General features: G+C 42.2%; 2 protein-coding genes and 1 non-coding gene across 3 annotated transcripts; 1 reads left to right on the top strand and 2 right to left on the bottom strand.

Annotated features, from left to right (window-relative positions):
* Nucleotides 1-3,105: 3,105 nt before the first annotated feature.
* Nucleotides 3,106-8,448, bottom strand: LOC106581959 (60S ribosomal protein L24). The gene is made up of 6 exons (XM_014164543.2): nt 8,321-8,448; nt 8,122-8,197; nt 7,564-7,674; nt 6,882-7,018; nt 6,467-6,530; nt 3,106-3,232 (listed from the first exon to the last, which is right to left on the bottom strand). The coding sequence occupies exons 1-6, from the start codon at nt 8,440-8,442 to the stop codon at nt 3,152-3,154; spliced, it is 591 nt and encodes a 196-aa protein (XP_014020018.2). The 5' UTR covers nt 8,443-8,448; the 3' UTR covers nt 3,106-3,151.
* LOC123729615 (small nucleolar RNA SNORA23) lies at nt 7,264-7,444 on the bottom strand. The gene has a single exon (XR_006761262.1). It is a non-coding gene; the product is annotated as a small nucleolar RNA SNORA23 (small nucleolar RNA).
* A 542-nt stretch (nt 8,449-8,990) lies between the features above and the next one.
* On the top strand, nt 8,991-18,403 carry cep97 (centrosomal protein 97). Its single transcript, XM_045704888.1, has 12 exons — nt 8,991-9,427; nt 9,749-9,831; nt 10,118-10,260; nt 10,655-10,813; nt 10,906-11,007; nt 11,138-11,251; nt 11,373-11,539; nt 11,943-12,107; nt 12,441-12,498; nt 12,729-13,423; nt 16,323-16,398; nt 16,482-18,403. Exons 2-12 carry the CDS (start codon nt 9,783-9,785, stop codon nt 16,938-16,940), a joined length of 2,187 nt encoding a protein of 728 aa, XP_045560844.1. The 5' UTR covers nt 8,991-9,427; nt 9,749-9,782; the 3' UTR covers nt 16,941-18,403.
* The last annotated feature ends 497 nt before the right edge of the window (nt 18,404-18,900 follow it).

Below are 18,900 nucleotides of genomic sequence, written 5' to 3' on the forward strand. Positions count from 1 at the left end.
ACAGTCAATAACACCATAGAAAAATCTATTTACAGTGTGTGCAAATGTAGAAGATTAGGGAGGTAAGGCAATAAATAGGCCATAGTGGCGAAATAATTACAATTTAGCGTTAACAATGGAGTGATAGATGTGCAGATGGTGATGTGCAAGTAGAGATACTGGGGTGCAAAAAGATAACACTATGGGGATGAGGTAGTTGGGTGTGCTATTTACAGATTGGCTGTGTACAGGTACAGTGATCGGTAGGTTGTTCTGACAGCTGATGCTTAAAGTTAGAGAGGGAGATGTAAGTCTCCAGCTTCAGTGATTTTTGCAATTCGTTCCAGCCATTGGCAGCAGAGAACTGGAAGGAAAAGCGGCCAAAGGCTAAGACTAAGTTTACATAAACCTACATTTTTATTTTTGTCTTTTTGCCTTATCCCACACTATATATGAGCACTAGCAAAGGAGGCTGCCCCTGCAGAGTCTTGAGTGTTGAGTTTCACCAATCCAACTCCCTGGACCGAAAGGGAGCCTCATCACCAGCAGAAACCCAGCCCCTCCATTCCGCTTCCACCCTTGCTCCATTTTACAGTCAAAAAATGCTGGGAGATCATTTAATTTACCTGGATTTCTTCAGGTTTATAATGGCATATTAACCCTTACCAAAACACACTCAAATGGTGTCATCTGCGCACAATGTTTTATTTTTACGTTTTACTTCATGAAACAAGTTGTTTAATTGTATATTCTTAAATTAATATTTATCATGCATTTTTTTGGAAGTGTTCTTTTTTCTTTTTGTCATCATACCTCATGGTGTGGTTTCCTAAGGATGATCTTAAATCTGTGTTTGAATGTGGTTAAAAGGAATGTCTCCAATATTTATTAAATCATTTTGGTAACTATTTCTATAGTCGTACCTGAAGGATGATTAAACCATACATTCATGCCATGTGGCTGACTGTTCCTTCCATGTGTTGTAACTGCTATATAGTAGCTTTTAACTGTAGATCTAGTGTAATTGGCACCCTGCTTATTGCCAATAGAAACATGAAATCACCAGCTTTTTTCCCTGATCGTTGGGTAATGTTAGGTGTTGCGGTCCTTGGGGCTGAATCTAGTGTGGTACCTGGAGACAATAAGGAAAACTTTAGGGATACAATGCATATAGAACGTCTACATTCCCCTAGGATTTCTTCACATTTTGTGTTACAAAATGGCAATCAAATGGATTGAATTGTCATTTTTTTGACAATGATCAACACAATCTAATGTCACAGTGGAAGAAAAATTCATACAATTAAAGATGAATGAAAAATAAAACATACCTTGATTAGATAAGTATTCATCCCTGAGTCAATACATGTTAGAATCACCTTTGGCAGCGATTACAGCTGTGAGTCTTCTTGGGTAAGTCTCTAAGACCTTTGCACACCTGGATTGTGTATTTGCCCATTATTCTTTTCAAAATTCTTCAAGCTCTGTCAAGGTGTTGGAGATCATGGCTAGACAGCAATGTTCAAGTCTTGCCATAGATATAAGTATATTTAAGTCAAAACTGGCATGGCTACTCTGGAACATTCACTACCTTTCTTGGTAAGCAACTCTAGTATAGATTTGGCTTTGTGTTGTAGGTTGTCCTGCTGAAAGGTGGATTTCTCTCCCAGTGTCTGGTGTAAAGCAAACCGGTTTTGCCTGTGCTTAGCTCATCCTGTTTGTTTTCATCCTGAAAAACTTGTCTTTGCTGTCAAGCATACCATGATGCAGCCACCACCATGCTTCATAATGAGGCAGTTACTCAGTGATGTTGGATTTGCCCCAAACGTAAGGCTTTGCATTTAGGCCAAAGTGTATTCCTTTGCAGTTTTTCTTCAGTATTACTTGAATGCCTTGTTGCATACATATGCATGTTTAAGAATATTTGTATTTTTGCTATGTTAGGGTAATTGTGGAGTCACCTACAATGTTGACCCATTCTCCCATCACAGCCATTGAACTCCAGCCTTTTTAAAATCACCAATGGCTCCCCTAAGCAGTTTCCTTCGTGTCCTGCAGCTCAGTTCAGGAGGACATCATCCACAGCCCAATTAACTTACTGCAACCATGCTTAAAGATATATTCAATGTCTGATTTGTTACCAATCACTGCCCTTTGAGGCTTTCAAAAAGCTCCCTGGTGTAATCTGCTTTAAAACTCGAGGGGGTTGAACACTTATGCAACATGTTATATTTAATAAAAAGTGTAGAATTTCATTTTCACTTTGACATGAGTATTGTGTAGATCAATTACAAAATTACAATTAAGGCCATTTCAAGCCCACTTTGACAAACTGTGAAAATGTTCAATGGGGTGTCGACTTTCTATAGGCACTATTGGTCCTTGTCTCCTATTGGTTAGTTCAGTAATTGGGAGATGCATAATGTGTTAAATGTAACTAGTGTAGACGAGAACACATTTTATCAATCCTACACGTTGGAAATAGTTATCCTCGGACTAAGCAATAACTGGCAGACTACATTGTCCATAATGCACACAACCTGTAATATTGAACATTAACTGGTATGCTTTGTATTCACTATTTGAATTCAATCTTGGCATATTCTGCAGTGTTATTCTTGCGCAGATAGTATATGATTGTTAAAATAGGTGATTGCTTGGAGGGGGAGTATGCAGGCTCAGATTTCAAAACATGGTTTTGACCCATCTTGGCATTGACTATTGAGGTTTGGATAGTGCAACTTGGCACAAGGGTGGAACAAACAAATGGCCATGCCTCTGAATAAATTACTGTTTTGACACAATCTTCATTGATTGGTCCACCTTCGTATGCACACACTACATTTTTATTCAAGTCAACGTGCTTTACAATAACCCATCCTAGACCCATAAAGAGCAAGTAGAAGCAGTGGCAAGGGAAAAAATCCCTAGGTGGAAGAAACCAGAATCCAAGGGAAGGCCCATCTTCTGGTTGTACCAGGTGAAAGATTGGAGTCCTATGAGCAACTAACCAGACTGTTGACCACTAGCAAGGAAGGACAGTTCAGGGTGCATGACCAAATCAGGTCAGACAATTGTCAATTACACAAATCCAGAAAACAAAAGCACTGACAAACACCAAACATATTTGATTACCAAGAAGGTTTATTCACAATCAACAAAGCCAAAAGCTTTAGCGTTTGCCACCAACGCGAGGAGCATTGACCTTCATTTGCTTTGCCACCTTGGGTTTGGGTGCAGCCTTGGCAGGGGCCTAGAGGGAGACAAAGTACAGGTTAGACAAAGTACTTATAACCCTTTTAAAAACAGATGTGGTATATTTATTACCTGTAAAAACTATAAGGTAATGTTGATGACCGCCTTTATCACTTCTTGCAGGTACACCCCTTATATATAGTGGGTTACTGGCAAATTTGGAGGAGTGGTGTTAAACCATGGGGGCTATGTGCACTTCAAATTTATTACACAAAAGGAAGTGTTAATGAATTTATCTGAAAAAGCAGAAACATTCAGACCCGATATCTGTATTTTGGTTACAGGTATTATATAGTTGGGTTTTGGATTTTAATGTATTTATTTTCCTTTGTAGTCTTATGTTTTGCTTTAATGTATAGATGCGGCTTATGCAACAGCTAATAGGGATCCAAATAAACTAAACTATTTTGGTTACAGGGTCTGAAAATGCAGGAATCATTAGGTCTTTAGGTGGCTTTTAATGTACCTTGTTTTTTTACTCCCTACTAGAGAACGACATGGGTTTTAAGTGCCAATGTCAATTGGGTCAAGGAGGCTATTACATTTGAACATTTTGATGAGACATTTTCTGAAATCGCTATGTATGCATTAAATCAATTACACAACCATACAATCAATTTGACTTTTAATAAACAGTAATAATTTTGGCATAGACCTCACAATACAGGTGAATTCATATTCAATAGGACTTTGAATGCATTGAGTTACTGAGCAAATTTTTGGCTGATTTCATTAATTTATGGGACTAAAGATGACTAAATGTTTCCCTTTAATTTGGGACCATGACGCCTACTTATCATTTAAAAAAAATAATAGAAATAGCCCATTTTCTTTTATAAAAATGTGCACCATCTCTTTAACCTGTTTGGGATAGGGGGCAGTATTTTCACGGCTGGATAAAAAACGTACCCGATTTAATCTGGTTACTACTCCTGCCCAGAAACTAGAATATGCATATAATTAGTAGATTTGGATAGAAAACACTATAAAGTTTCTAAAACTGTTTGAATGGTGTCTGAGTATAACAGAACTCATATGGCAGGCCAAAACCTGAGAAGATTCCATACAGGAAGTGCCCTGTCTGACAATTTGTTGTCCTTCTGTTGCATCTCTATCGAAAATACAGCATCTGTGCTGTAACGTGACATTTTCTAAGGCTTCCATTGGCTCTCAGAAGGCGCCAGAAAGTGGAATGGGGTGTCTGCTGTCTCTGGGCGAAGAACAGCAGGAGAATTTGTGAGTGGTCAGCCTGGGGACAGTGAGACAGGGGCGCGTTCACGAGAATTATCAATTTTTTTCTTTCAGCCTTTGAATGAATACAACATCGCCCGGTTGGAATATTATCGCTATTTTGAGAAAATTAGCATAAAAATGAATTTTAAACAGCGTTTGACATGCTTCGAAGTACGGTAATAGAATATTTTGAATTTTTTTGTCACGAAATGCACTCGCATTCGGATAGTGACCTAACGCGCATTCGGATAGTGACCTAACGCACCAACAAAACGCACCAACAAAACGGAGCCATTTGAATACAACTATGGAATATTTGGAACCAAAACAGCATTTGTTGTTGAAGTAGAAGTCCTGGGAGTGCATTCTGACAAAGAACAGCAAAGGTAATCCAATTTTTCTAATAGTAATTCTGAGTTTAGGTTGTCCCAAACTTGGTGGGTGTCAAAATAGCTAGCCGTGATGGCCGGGCTATGTACTCAGAATATTGCAAAATGTGCTTTCGCCGAAAAGCTATTTTAAAAATTGGACATAGCGATTGCATAAAGGAGTTCTGTATCTATAAATCTTAAAATAATTGTTATGTATTTTGTGAACGTTTATCGTGAGTAATTTAGTAAATTCACCGGAAGTTTGATGGGTATACTAGTTCTGAACATCACATGCTAATGTTAAAAGCTGGTTTTTGATATAAATATGAACTTGATTGAACAAAACATGCATGTATTGTATAACATAATGCCCTAGGAGTGTCATCTGATGAAGACCATCAAAGGTTAGTGCTGCATTTAGCTGTGGTTTTGGTTATTTGTGACATATATGCTTGCTTTGAAAATGGCTGTGTGATTATTTTTGGCAGGGTACTCTCCTGACATAATCTAATGTTTTGCTTTCGCTGTAAAGCCTTTTGGAAATCGGACAATGTGGTTAGATTAACGAGAGTCTTGTCGTTAAAATGGTGTAAAATAGTCATATGTTTGAGAAATTGAAGTTATAGCATTTTTGAGGTTCTGGTAATGGAAAGACAAGTGATTTCGCCAACATTTGGTGACAATCAACTTTGAAATGAGCATATTTTGCATTATTGATTGCATATTAGCCATCACAAATAAAGTTCTAGGGTAGTGACCTGGCGTTATCTTCACAGCTAGCTCTATGAATGGTGTTTAGCTAGCAAGCTACCAGTATGTTGCCTTATTAAGCCCTGCAGCCTGTACGGACATTGTTTTGTAGAAATTAAATTAACTCTTTCTGCATTCCGTGTGGCATTATTAGTGTGCTACATTTATATGCAGCAAGCAGCTCAGGGGTTCCTCGAGAACAGGCTAACTAATAATGAGTGGCGTCAGCTTGCAGGAATTTCACACGAGGCAAGTACACTTGCTATTAAGGGGAAAAGCCGACACTCAAGGGCCGATACACTAGGAAAGGCTAATATCGGCCAAAAATAAATCGACCCGACCGACATCTCTACCCCCTATTGCTTTTAGATAAAACAAAATGGTATAAAAATGCAGGCATGGTAAAATAGTGAGATTTCGGTCTATATGAAAGGAATGTAACACACCTTTGGACTCGCCAATAGGAATCTAATGTAGTTCCTTACCACAGTGCTAGTTTTTTTCTTTACAGCTCTTGATAAACCACTTGGTGCCATTACAATTCCAAGCATAAATAAACCATGTGAGACATTTCTGCCAGAGGCTGAGGTGACTAAGAGCAGCAATGTAAACCAAAGATATTGCAGAGCGATCCAAGAGGATGCAATTGTGAGTGGTCCCGTCATTCTCCTGCAAAATTATAGCTGAATGAATGACAACTGCTGAGGATACCGCTTGCTGAAGTCGGCCCAAAACGGCCAATTTTTACTTTGAGTCTACCTTTATCTGTGTGAAAATTTAGATTTCCACATTAATACCTTACTGTGTTTTATAGACGCAGGTCATAAATGTTTTACTTTCTGACCAATCAAATTTGCACATGGCTATAGAAATCTTACCTTAGCACCGGCAGCAGAGGGTTTCTTGGTCGTCTGCTTTGCCTTCTTGGCCTCCTTGGCAGCTCTAGTGACAAGAATGATAGAAATTAGGCCAATGCCACACATCCCAAAAACAACACAAGACAGGAGTCCACAGACTGCAGAAATAACACCGCAACTGACTAGAGTAATAAAACACCATTATTGCATATGCATTAACACGGCTAAAAAAAACAAGACTGACAATTCACTGTTGAATTTTTACAAATACAATAACTGCAGTACCACAGGAAAATCAGTGTCACAGTGTGTTCTTCACAGAGCCAACTCTGACAACACTAAATAATGTACTTTCCTTGGCACCAAAATGTCAGCTATTGACATTTTACATCTAAAGCCAAGTTTCTGGTAAAGCATGGTTTTGGGAGGTCCTCACCTGATGGCCTGCTCACGCTGGGCCTTGCGGACCTCAGGCTTCTGGTTCCTCTTGGCCATGATCTCAGCCAGGGAGGCACCGGTGATGGCCCTCTGGAACTTCACGGCACGGCGTGTGCGCTTCTTTGTCACCTCTTCCTGTTGGGACAGGAAACAGCATGGCCATATTCAGGATCCAGTATGGGCAGTTTGATAGTGTTAGGTTATTAGCAGGCACAACACAGGAGAAAACATTGCATTTTAAGTTGCACTCATGTAGCTGAACTAGTCCAATAAGAATGCTCATCAACACTATAGTTTTGTGCCAAAGAAACAGTAACAACCACGCAGGTGTACTGCATTACTGCAAACCCCTAACATCTTTCTCACATAAGGTTTGTAAAGTTTGTAGGAGAGTATGGAGGCTGGCCAGTGGTAAGGAGTCAGAGACATCACAGAGCCAGTACTATGATCTCCAGTGAGTCTATGGCCGCAGGTATGTGGAGTGAGCACTGCCGTCCAACCTGTAGGACACAGCCTGGCAACAGCACATAACGCAGATGGCAACCACGCACACCGTCCCACCCGCAGCCAAAAACAAAGGCACACCAAAACACACCTTGTCAAGACTTCACAAGGTAAACACTCACAGTAGCCACTGCTTGTCAGCATTTGAGGGGAAATGATGCACACGAGGTACTTACAGACTGGCCCTTCTTGTGCTTGCGCCTGTACAGCACAGTCCAGTTGATCTGTCTGGGGTTCCTCTTGGCCAGGAAGGCAGACTCACACTTAGCATTCAGGAACTGGAAAACCTGGGTGGGGGCGTAAACTATACATGAGTGAGATATTTGACAGTTATTTGGCATGTTGACATGTCCATGACTAGTTGTAATATTGTTATAACTGCAGTGGAGAAAGGTTTTGACTAGGTGGTATACAACTACGACCAGAAGTGACTTTTTCGTAGTAAGTTATGAGAATTAAGTTAACGTTAGGAAAACGGTTACCTAAAATGCACTCAACCTACTACGAAAGGTCACTTCCGGTCGTAGTTTTACTCCTTGTCACAACAATGAATACATTGCATAGCAGCTTCTGTCCAAGCGACAGGCCAATAACCAAGTAAACACTCAATGAACAGTTCTACTGTAACAATTTCAATACAATGTCAGACACGGCTTATTGCAATCAACCATGATAAAACAAACGTAACTAAGTGGCATTAGAGGAAGGAAAAGAGTAGACCTAGGGTGCCGTACCTTCCCATCTATTCTGGCGTATCGGACACCATGACCGGGGTATATTTTGTACCCACTGAAACTGCACAGCTCGACCCTGTAGCGGAATAATATAAACCATTAGAAGATAAACGTGTCATTCTGTATAATAGCGCGTTTTTAGCACTAAAACTGTTATTTTAAAGCTTTGATGGCAATAGATATTATTCGGTAAACTCACTTCATGATGGTTGAGGGGGGACACAAAACCGGAAAGAGAGATGTCGGAAACGGAAACGAAGTTATAGGTAAGATTTCTTCATTCTTTATATTTTTTCCCCAGGTATTTTTTCTACACTGCATGTATTTTATCCCTTACATTTCATTCAGAAGCATTATTTGGATTTTCAAATATAACAACATATTTGAAAATGTTGTTCATGCAAAGTAGTTGACCAATAAGAAACTCGATCGGTTGATTGGCGTTGACACAAGCGGGATGTATGGCCTTGATTTCTTTATTTGCATTATTATTTTTTGTTTGTTTTATTGAAATTCCATACATTTTGAAGGATACAAATACAAAAATCCTTCTTAAAAATGTTTTACATAAAACGTCACAAACAGATAAACACAAAAGCACATAACGTTACAGGGTTTTACGTTCAAAGAAATGAGAAAGCTTAATTAAGAGTTTCAATTGATTTCAGTAACTTCTTATTCTTACAGAGCATACCATTTAATGTGTCAAAGTAATTATATATTTAAAAAATATTTAATACCATGTTTTTTTCCTTAGAAATTACATTTTATGGATGTGATATTTAGCAAGAATTATAATCAAGTGTATCACATACTTTTCGTTAAGGGAGAATCTTGGACTATCAAAAACAAAAAGAAAAGCCATTTGTAAGTTTCTCTAGCCCTTGAAGTATGGCCTTGATAGAAAGGCTAACCAAAGGAACCAATCAAAAACTGAACAAAATGAAGGTATTTTAAAGTTGAAGAGATATATTTGATCAGTATACACTTTGAAAATAGCATCTTGATTTCAGTCCTTTCATATTGCTATCAACTGTAAATCAATTGAAGTCTATTTCCCCCGGAGAATCGACAACAGTGGCGCGCTGCGGTAAAGCCATTTGTAGTCTTTTTGAAACCAGGCATCGTGGTCCTTTATGGCGAACGGATTTTTTTTTACTACATATTCCGGTAAATTCTTAATCGTTTTTTCTGTTGTACTGACTGACAAGACAGTTGTGCGCTGGGAACCAGGCTAGCGAATTTTGTTCATTATCGTATATTCTTCGCAGAATGGGAATATCAGATGTAACATTTGACACAGCTGGTGAGTGCATGACAGCTCCCTTGTGTGATGTTCGACTTTGTAGGTCAACGATTTAGCGAACATAGCTATAACGGTTCTTTCAAAATGATTGGCTCTATCCTACGTTAGCTAGCTAACTAGCTGGAGCTACTTACTGTCTGTAGCTACTCATCCTGTCCTCATTCCAGCTAATGTGGTCATCTCATAGTCCATAGTCATGCTTACAGGACTGGAGGACTAATGTAGAGCCAACAGATCACAATGGCCTAAGTGATTAGTGTTTTCAGTAGAGCTATGCTGCATTGGATATTTGAAAAAATATATTTTCATTGTCTTTACAAGATTCCCAATATCATGCAGGATTTTCACAACCATCATGTCTCCAATCCCACTGCTTTATCAGCTACTCAGTCAACAGAGTGAAGGTGAATGAATCATCATCCCTCAGAGTATAGTAGACCCAGTATGAATGTACTGCATAATAGTGATCAACAGAAGTTCCCCAAGACTGCTTGCTTGTTTCAGTTGGCTCCCTGTCTGTATCTTGCTTAAAGGTGTGTCCATGTGCATAGTAGATTTATAGGCTTGCCTCCCTAGTTGCTGTTGAGAGGCTGATATTGTTGATGTTCATGGTGATACTACTAGCATGTTCATAATAGGTTATACATCCATCCACTCCCATGTTTATGGTTCTCCCGGTTTCCCCTTCAGGTCCTGTGGTGGACTTGTCAGCCCAGGGTCTGCAGAAGCTGGAGCCCAGTTTCACCTGCTCTGATGAAACACACACGCTCATCCTGGACCGGAACCACATCATGAAACTAGACCATTTGGAGAGAAGCCCAGGCCTCCAACAGGTAGGTTCTTTGTAAGTGAGGTCTCGGTGGTCTGTATATTCTTTAGGTCAGGTTTTACTTTATGTGTTTGCTCCCGTGTGAAGGTAAAGACACAGATGACAGACAGGTAAGATTCCAGTTGAGGGGGTTTAATAATGCTGAAGATGCACAGGCACGGAACAGCACCACACAGTGTATGTAGTATGGATTGGCTAAGGCACTTAGTGGTATGGAATATGTTCAACTTAACTGTTGAACATGGTTGAATTCCTTATCTAATTTGTAAAATGGGAATTTACTACTTCTATATGTTGTTGCAAACTTGCAATGTACCACATTGGGTTGGATTAGTTCCCTCTATATTGTTCTGCCGTCTCATCCTGCCTATCTCTTTCCTGTTTTCTTTGCTGTGCAGCTATCTGTTGTTGGAAACCGCCTGGTGCGGATGATGGGTGTGTGTCGTCTAACCGAGCTGAGAGTTCTGAACCTGCCCAATAACAGTATTGGCTATATTGAAGGGCTGAGAGACCTACCACACCTGAAGTGGCTCAACCTGTCAGGCAACAACATCAAGGTGAGGTGAAAAAAGTAGACAAGGTACTCCCTCCATATTTGTGTACATTTTGTCTCCTGATCATGCGATCTGGATGTCCACATTTCTCTCAGGTCATTGAGCAGCTCAACAACTGTGTGGCTCTCCAACACTTGGACCTGTCTGATAACAACATCTCCAACATTGGTGATGTTACCAAGCTGTTAGCCTTAAAGGTGAGAAGAGGTCTTGCCTCATGGCTTTTCAGAGTTATGGGGATTCAGATAGAATTCTGGAGCAGTAAGTAGGAGAGTTTTTAAGTGATTGGTTGTGGTGTTGATTGACTGGCTGCCATTTCTCTTGCAGACCCTTCTCCTCCATGGAAATAGCATTACGACGCTGCAGACCGTTCCCGCTCATTTGCCCATCCATCTGTCCATCCTCTCCCTGGCAGAGAATGAAATTAGAGACCTCAATGAGGTAAAGACCCTTCCTTTGTGTTCCTTTGCACTCTCACCCGCTCTGCTTTTACAACAATCTCTCTCCTACTTCTCTCTCACCTGCTTGTCTCTTTCTTTCTCTCTCTCTCTGTCTCCCACAGGTCTCCTACCTGGCACCCCTCCATGACCTGGAACAGCTCACCATTATGACTAACCCCTGTGTCATGGTAACCCCCTCGTTGCCTGGATATGACTACCGGCCATACATCATGAGCTGGTGTCTGAAGCTCAAGATCCTGGATGGATATGTGGTGTCTCAGAAAGAAGGGTGAGACTAGTTCCAGAACTCCATTGAAGTTACAAATGCCAGCTAGGCATGGGAAGGGGGGTAGGCAGGGATTGAGATTAAGGGTTTCCCTATTGCCCGAGGAAGTGACTTGAGCCTGCTCTGAGATAACAACCAAAATGCAAAGAATTCCAGTAGTCTGGTCTTTCTGGTTCCTCCCCTGTTTTGTAGGTGCAAATAGCTACTTAAAATGTTCGTGCAAGTTATCATAATCTTTGGGCAATCAAAAAATACTCCTGACTTGCCCAAAGGGCGAGAGCCTTTCAGACCATAATGTCAATCCCTTAGTAGGAAAATGGACTATTATCCAGTTATACCATCGAAGTGTTGAGTGATGATCACTCTTATTGCTGGTGTTTAATGTCTCTAACGTCTGTGATCTCAGGTTGAAGGCAGAGTGGCTGTACAGCCAGGGCAAAGGTCGATTATACCGGCCAGGTCAGCACGTGCAGCTGGTCCAGTACTTGGCCACCGTGTGCCCTTTGACCTCCACGCCAGCCCTGGAGACCGCGGAGGATGCCAAGCTGGAGAAGATCCTCAGCAAGCAGAGGTAGGAGAATGCATTCACAACTGGACTGTGATGCCAACAGCTGTTCAAACTATCAGACAGGTAGTGGATGTGTTCTCCCTGTGATCACATGGAAAAAGAGCCAAATATAAATCCTACCCATTGTTAGAATCCATTTGACATTAAACTGGATCCATCTGTGGCTTTTCTGCTTAGTTTTGGTCATTTAACTTCAAGGTACCGCAATGTATCTTTTAACCAGATGAGAAATATGAAGCAGATGAGACAGCTTGCACAATCATTGAAATAACTGTTTAATTACTCTCTCCTTTGTGTCACATTAGTTAACCAGGGGACCTGTGTGTATATATACAGGTTCCACCAGAGGCAGCTCCTGCAGCAGACCCAGGGGGGGCTTCCCCAGCCCTCCCCCGCCCCACCCAACTGAATGTGGAGACTCAAAGCCCCCGCCATGTGCCTCTAATAGAGGAAGACAGAACCACGATGCCTGTGACTGCTCCATCAGCCAGACAGACAGGTAGAGGACATGAACTCTACCTGTTTGTGTTTCTCTCAATTCTGTAACTCCCATCAATCCCAGTGTGTGTCTGGTGTATAAATCTAATCTCTTCCTCTCTTCTTTGTGTGTGCATGTGTTCAGAGCTGGCGACGGTGCAGGTGAACACCTGGCTAGGCTGCGACCCCTTCCAGGCGGCCGCACCTCCTCTCCGTGGCCTCAGGGGTGTGGAGGAGCGCCTCTACCTGGAGGACGTCCAGAGCCAGACAGATGAGGACAAACTCAACGGCAGCCTGCTCTCCTCCGAGTCCACCTTCCTCCTAGTCACCTCTGAACCCCCCCGCTCCGACAGCGAGGATGAGACAGAGACGTTTGAGCACGACTCGCTGGTGCCCGAACATCCCAAAAAAAACCTTGCTGAAAAGACCCTACAGGCACCCTTGGGGAGAGGGAGTGAGAGCCAGAAGGAGAGAGAGAGGGAGATGGAGAGAGAAAGGATGTCAGGTGACGGCCACCTCACATGCACCTTAACCTCAACTGCTGGTCTACCTATGATGGGAGATAACCAATCACAGACCAATGACAGCGCTCTGCTCCAGGGAGCACACTCAAACTGCAATGCTGTAGAGGTGAGGGCGGGGTCTAAGCAGGAAGATAAAGCAGTGGTGAGATGTGATAGGCTGGGCCGCTGTGAGACGGACAGGGCAGCCGTCAGGATCCAGGCATGGTGGAGGGGAATGTGGACTCGGCGCTGCAACCCGCTGGCCAAAGAGGTGCGGTGTGAGATCCGCCTGCGCAGGATGCAGGAGCACATAGTCTTCCTTTCTGGAGAGTTTGAGAGGTACGGAACAGACCCCAAGAAATCCAAGGGCTGCGTTCCTATTCTCTACTCTTTTCCAGAAGGGTGAACTCATTCACTCCCCCTCATGCATTAAAAAGCATTGGATTGCTGATGGGAGTTTCCACCATATTCCTCTCACCAGTCCATTCCTTTCAAATTCATGAGGGGCAGTGTACGAGTGCACACTTAAGGAGAAGGGTAGAGAATTGGAGTGTAGACACTGTTCTCCAGTCCTGGTCCACAAAGTGTGCAGACTTCACCAGTTTCAATCAGTCCACTAGTAATAATGATAATGTATTACATTTGTAAATTGATTTTAATTACAAAACAAATCTCACAGCTCAGAATTAAAGATAAACTGCTACTAGTTATCAAGCCCTCAATTAGTTGGATCATGTCTGTTGGCACTGGGCTTGAACACAACCAGACAAGTGGTGATTGTGCATGAGGTATTACCAATGTCATATGTGCATGGTTCATTACTATGTCTGGGTGTTGTTGCCTAAAAGGCATGGTTCATTACTATGTCTGGGTGTTGTTGCCTAAAAGGCATGGTTCATTACTATGTCTGGGTGTTGTTGCCTAAAAGGCATGGTTCATTACTATGTCTGGGTGTTGTTGCCTAAAAGGCATGGTTCATTACTATGTCTGGGTGTTGTTGCCTAAAAGGCATGGTTCATTACTATGTCTGGGTGTTGTTGCCTAAAAGGCATGGTTCATTACTATGTCTGGGTGTTGTTGCCTAAAAGGCATGGTTCATTACTATGTCTGGGTGTTGTTGCCTAAAAGGCATGGTTCATTACTATGTCTGGGTGTTGTTGCCTAAAAGGCATGGTTCATTACTATGTCTGGGTGTTGTTGCCTAAAAGGCATGGTTCATTACTATGTCTGGGTGTTGTTGCCTAAAAGGCATGGTCACACATTTGTTTATATACTTGGTGGTGAGCTAGATTAGAAACTTGCAAGAATATCTCCTTACAAAACTTAAATTCCCATTAAAAATAGCAGCCATTTAGCTTTTTGTTAGGAGTGCACAAAGCGTTATCTTTGGCCATGCTCCAGAATATAGCTATAGCCATTGGTATGTTGGAAGCCTTGTTCTCCTGCAACAGAGTGACATTTTTTATGTACAGTTGAAGTCGGAAGTTTACATACACCTTAGCCAAATACATTTAAACTCAGTTTTTCACAATTCCTGACATTTAATCCTCGTAAAAATTCCCTGTCTTAGGTCAGTTAGGTTCACCACTTTATTTTAAGAATGTGAAATGTCAGAATAATAGTAGAGTGATTTATTTCAGGTTTATTTCATTCATCACATTCCCAGTGGGTCAGAAGTTTACATACACTCAATTAGTATTTGGTAGCATTGCCTTTAAATTGTTTAACTTGGGTCAAACGTTTTGGGTAGCCTTCCACAAGCTTCCCACAATAAGTTGGGTGAATTTTGGCACATTCCTCTTGACAGAGCTGGTGTAACTGAGTCAGGTTTGTAAGCCTCCTTGCTCGCACACGCTTTTTCAGTTCTGCCCACAAATTTTCAATGGGATTGAGGTCAGGGCTTTGTGATGGCCACTCCAATACCTTGACTTTGTTGTCCTTAAGCCATTTTGCCACAACTTTGGAAGTATGCTTGGAGTCATTGTCCATTTGGAAGACCCATTTGCAACCAAGTTTTGACTTCCTGACTGATGTCTTGAGATGTTGCTTCAATATATCCACATAATTTTCCCTCCCTCATGATGCCATCAATTTTGTGAAGTGCAACAGTCCCTCCTGCAGCAAAGCACCAACACAACATGATGCTGCCACCCCCGTGCTTCACGGTTGGGATGGTGTTCTTCGGCTTGCAAGCCGCCTCCTTTTTCCTCCAAACAACGATGGTCATTATGGCCAAACAGTTCTATTTCATCAGACCAGAGAACATTTCTCCAAAAAGTACAATCTTTGTCCCCATGTGCAGTTGCAAACCGTAGTCTGGCTTTTTTATGGCGGTTTTGGAGAAGTGGCTTCTTCCTTGCTGAGCGGCCTTTCAGGTCATGTCTATATAGGACTCGTTTTACTGTGGATATAGATACTTTTGTTCCTGTTTCCCCCAGCATCTTCACAAGGTCCTTTGCTGTTGTTCTGGGATTGATTTGCACTTTTCGCACCAAAGTACGTTCATCTCTAGGAGACAGAGACAACGTGTCTCCTTCCTGAGCGGTATGACGGCTGCGTGGTCCCATGGTGCTTATACTTGCGCACTCTTGTTTGTACAGATGAACGTGGTACCTTCAGGCGTTTGGAAATTGCTCCCAAGGATTAACCAGACTTGTGGAGGTCTACAATTTTTTTCCTGAGGTCTTGGCTTATTTCTTTTAATTTTCCCATGATGTCAAGCAAAGAGGCACTGAGTTTGAAGGTAGGCCTTGAAATACATCCACAGGTACACCTCCAATTGACTCAAATTATGTAAATTAGCCTATCAGAAACTTCTAAAGCCATGACATTTTCTGGAATTTTCCAAGCTGTTTAAAGGCACAGTCAACTTAGTGTATGTAAACTTCTGACCCACTGGAATTGTGATACAGTGAATTATAAGTGAAATAATCTGTCTGTAAACAATTGTTGTAAAAATGACTTGTCATGCACAAAGTAGATGTTCTAACCGACTTGCCAAAACTATAGTTTGTTAACAAGACATTTGTGGAGTGGATGAAAAACGAGTTTTAATGACTCCAACCTAAGTGTATGTAAACGTCCTACTTCAACTGTAACTAGCTTGATGTTTCAACACTTCTGATGGTACAGCCAGATAGGTCTAAAGGATGACGCTATCTAGCTGTTTCTGTTGAAGATCACATATCAGGCAAATATGTCATTCTTCCAAAGAATACTTTGTTGTTTGTGTGTACAGAGTGAGGCAGCAGCATGAAGAGGAGAGGTTGCAGAGACTGGTACAGGAGGAGGCTGTGAGGTTTCTATGGAGACAGGTCAGTGATAAACAAGCTCATGCATCAAATGTAGATGCACATACAGACACCCTTTCTCACTCCTTCTCCCCATCTCTCTGCAGCTTCAGTCCATGCAGCAGTGGCAGCGTTCTGTAGAGGGGCAGCTGGCCAGCGTGACTCAGGCTGGGTCATCTCCTGCTCCAGCCCCGACCTCCGGGCTCTGTGACCCCCCAGCTCTTCGACTCCCTCTACCTCTGGCCTCCAGCACTGCAAACCCGGCCTGTGCAGTCCTTTCCTTCCCAGACTCGGGCTTCCAGTCAACAGATGAACTGCAGGTGGGGCAGGAAGACAATTTCCTGAGCTTTGGGACGGGCGACTCTCTGGAGACTGTGCGGGCGCTGGTCGTGGGGAGGTCCCTGGCTCCTTGTGGTGGGGGGAACAGTCAGGACTGCAGTCTGCTGGAGCAGTACCTGTCCTCCGTGCAACAGAGAGAGGAGGAGGCAGAGGGGGGTGCCAGCGACAGAACAGGCACACCACAGCCCCCCTCATCCGCCCTCATCTGCCGAAACAGCACAGCCTGACTCCCCGCTCAGAACACAGGAGACAAAGACACAGAGCAGCAACACACACTGGAAAGTCCAATCTGAAGTGCCTGTCCCGCTCCTAGTCTTCTGGGATTGGCTAAGAGACTACCCATAAACTCAGTCCATCTGTGCTGATGAATGTTATTTTTGGCTCTAACAGTGCCTCATAGAACTTACTGACTAACATCCATATAGCGAGTGGACTCACGAATACGTTCATATAGCCTGGATGACTTTTCTCATTTTGACTTTAAATCTCTTGGACTGCTGCTAGCCTGGAGACCTGACTGTTCCTGCATTCAATAATGCTTTGTTGGTTGCCATGATTTGTCAGTCCAAGGACAATTAGGCTAATGCTTGATTTACATTCGGGAGACATAGGAACGATAGTCCCAGCTTCCGACACATCGGTGAGTTTTTCCGAACACGGCAGACATGCAATTTAGACCGGTGCTAAAAATGTTAATCCATGACATGCCCCAACATTAAGTGATAGCACGTCCGGTGACAAGATTCTCCAGGACAATCGGATAGAAAGGCATCCCACGGTACTCAGTAACCCTTTCCTTGACCTCACTGAAACTATACATAACCTTAACCTAAGCCTCTTTTCTAAACCTAACCTTAATTTATTTCGACCCCTGTGCCTAAGTTTTTGTTCTGTTGGTTGAATCTACACTTCCTTTAAGTTTAAGTATTAAGTCCATCTACCCTCCAACTTTAGTCATCTGCAACTTCCCCGTCTGTCATGCTCATGCAGTGGTGGAAAAAGTACCCAGTTGTCATACTGGAGTAAAAGTAGATACCTTTTTATAGAAAATGACTGAAGTGAAAGTCGCCGAGTAAAATTCTAATTGAGTAAAAGTCTATAAGTATTTGGTTTTAAATATACTTAAGTATCAAAAGTACAAGTATAAATAATTTCAAATTCCTTATATTAAGCAAACCAGACCACATTTTATTTTCTCTTTACAGATAGCCAGGGGCACGCTCCAACACTTAGACATCCTTTACAAACGAAGCATGTGTTTTGTGAGTCCGCCAGATCAGAGGCTGTAGAGATGACCAGGGATGTTCTCTTGATAAGTGTGTGAGTTAGACCATTTTCCTGTCCTGCTAAGCATTCAAAATATAACGAGTACTTTTGGGTGTCAAGGAAAATGTATGGAGTAAAATGTACATAACTTTCTTTAGGAATGCAGTGAAGTAAAGTTGTAAAAAATATAAAGAGTATAGAGGTGTAAAGTACTTATGTTACCTGTATTTATCCCTATTTATTTATCCATCACATAATGGTATTTGTTATGTCCTTCCTTATGTCTTGTTCTCCCTTTCACAGACCACAACCCTCCTAAAGCCAATTCCAAACCCCTTAACCACCAAATCCTTAACCTTAATTACCCAAACTCCATCAAACCTTCCTTGCTGCCTTTTCTGTATGAATAAATATCAAAACGGGACCCTCGCTTTCTGGCGTTCATTATGCATTCTCACCGTTAACACACAGTGGCAGTGTAACCCAGCAGTCAGTAACGTTATACATAATTTATAGAGCTGTCAGTGTTTATCAGTTCACTTTTAGTAATTTTAGCGCAGTGTATAGCTAACTCCCTGGAACTACAGACCTCCAGGTCTCCACACCTACTCTCCCTACCCGGTCAACACCCCTCTCACTGCGCATCACCACATCCTGGCCAGGGCTCAGCCATCTCCATAACCTTGCCCACCGGTCGAACCGGGGCAACCACACTTAAGCACCCCACTAAGATGTCAATATTTCCACTGTCAGGAACCACGTGCACCTGGTAACCTGAAACAGGCTATGTGCACCTGGTGACCAGCCCACTTTTTTAGTCTCTGAGTGGGGTTCCCGAGGGGCTTCCCAGTGGCGCATCGGTCTAAGACACTGCATCTCAGTGCAAGAGGCGTCACTGCAGTACCTAGTTCGAAATCCAGG

This window comes from Salmo salar, chromosome ssa21 (assembly GCF_905237065.1).
Source record: "Salmo salar chromosome ssa21, Ssal_v3.1, whole genome shotgun sequence".
Taxonomy (NCBI): Eukaryota; Metazoa; Chordata; class Actinopteri; order Salmoniformes; family Salmonidae; genus Salmo; species Salmo salar.

Excerpts from the sequence above, each read along its gene's own strand:
- LOC106581959 (XM_014164543.2), bottom strand. The coding sequence starts at position 8,442 with ATGCAGTGTAGAAAAAATACCTGGGGAAAAAATATAAAGAATGAAGAA. Across the intron at positions 7,675-8,121 it reads ACGCCAGAATAGATGGGAAG|GTTTTCCAGTTCCTGAATGC; the intron begins GTACGGCACCCT and ends GCCCCCACCCAG. Across the intron at positions 7,019-7,563 it reads AGCACAAGAAGGGCCAGTCT|GAAGAGGTGACAAAGAAGCG; the intron begins GTAAGTACCTCG and ends CTGTCCCAACAG.
- cep97 (XM_045704888.1), top strand. The coding sequence starts at position 9,783 with ATGTCTCCAATCCCACTGCTTTATCAGCTACTCAGTCAACAGAGTGAA. Across the intron at positions 9,832-10,117 it reads ACTCAGTCAACAGAGTGAAG|GTCCTGTGGTGGACTTGTCA; the intron begins GTGAATGAATCA and ends TTTCCCCTTCAG. Across the intron at positions 11,540-11,942 it reads GTGGTGTCTCAGAAAGAAGG|GTTGAAGGCAGAGTGGCTGT; the intron begins GTGAGACTAGTT and ends CTGTGATCTCAG.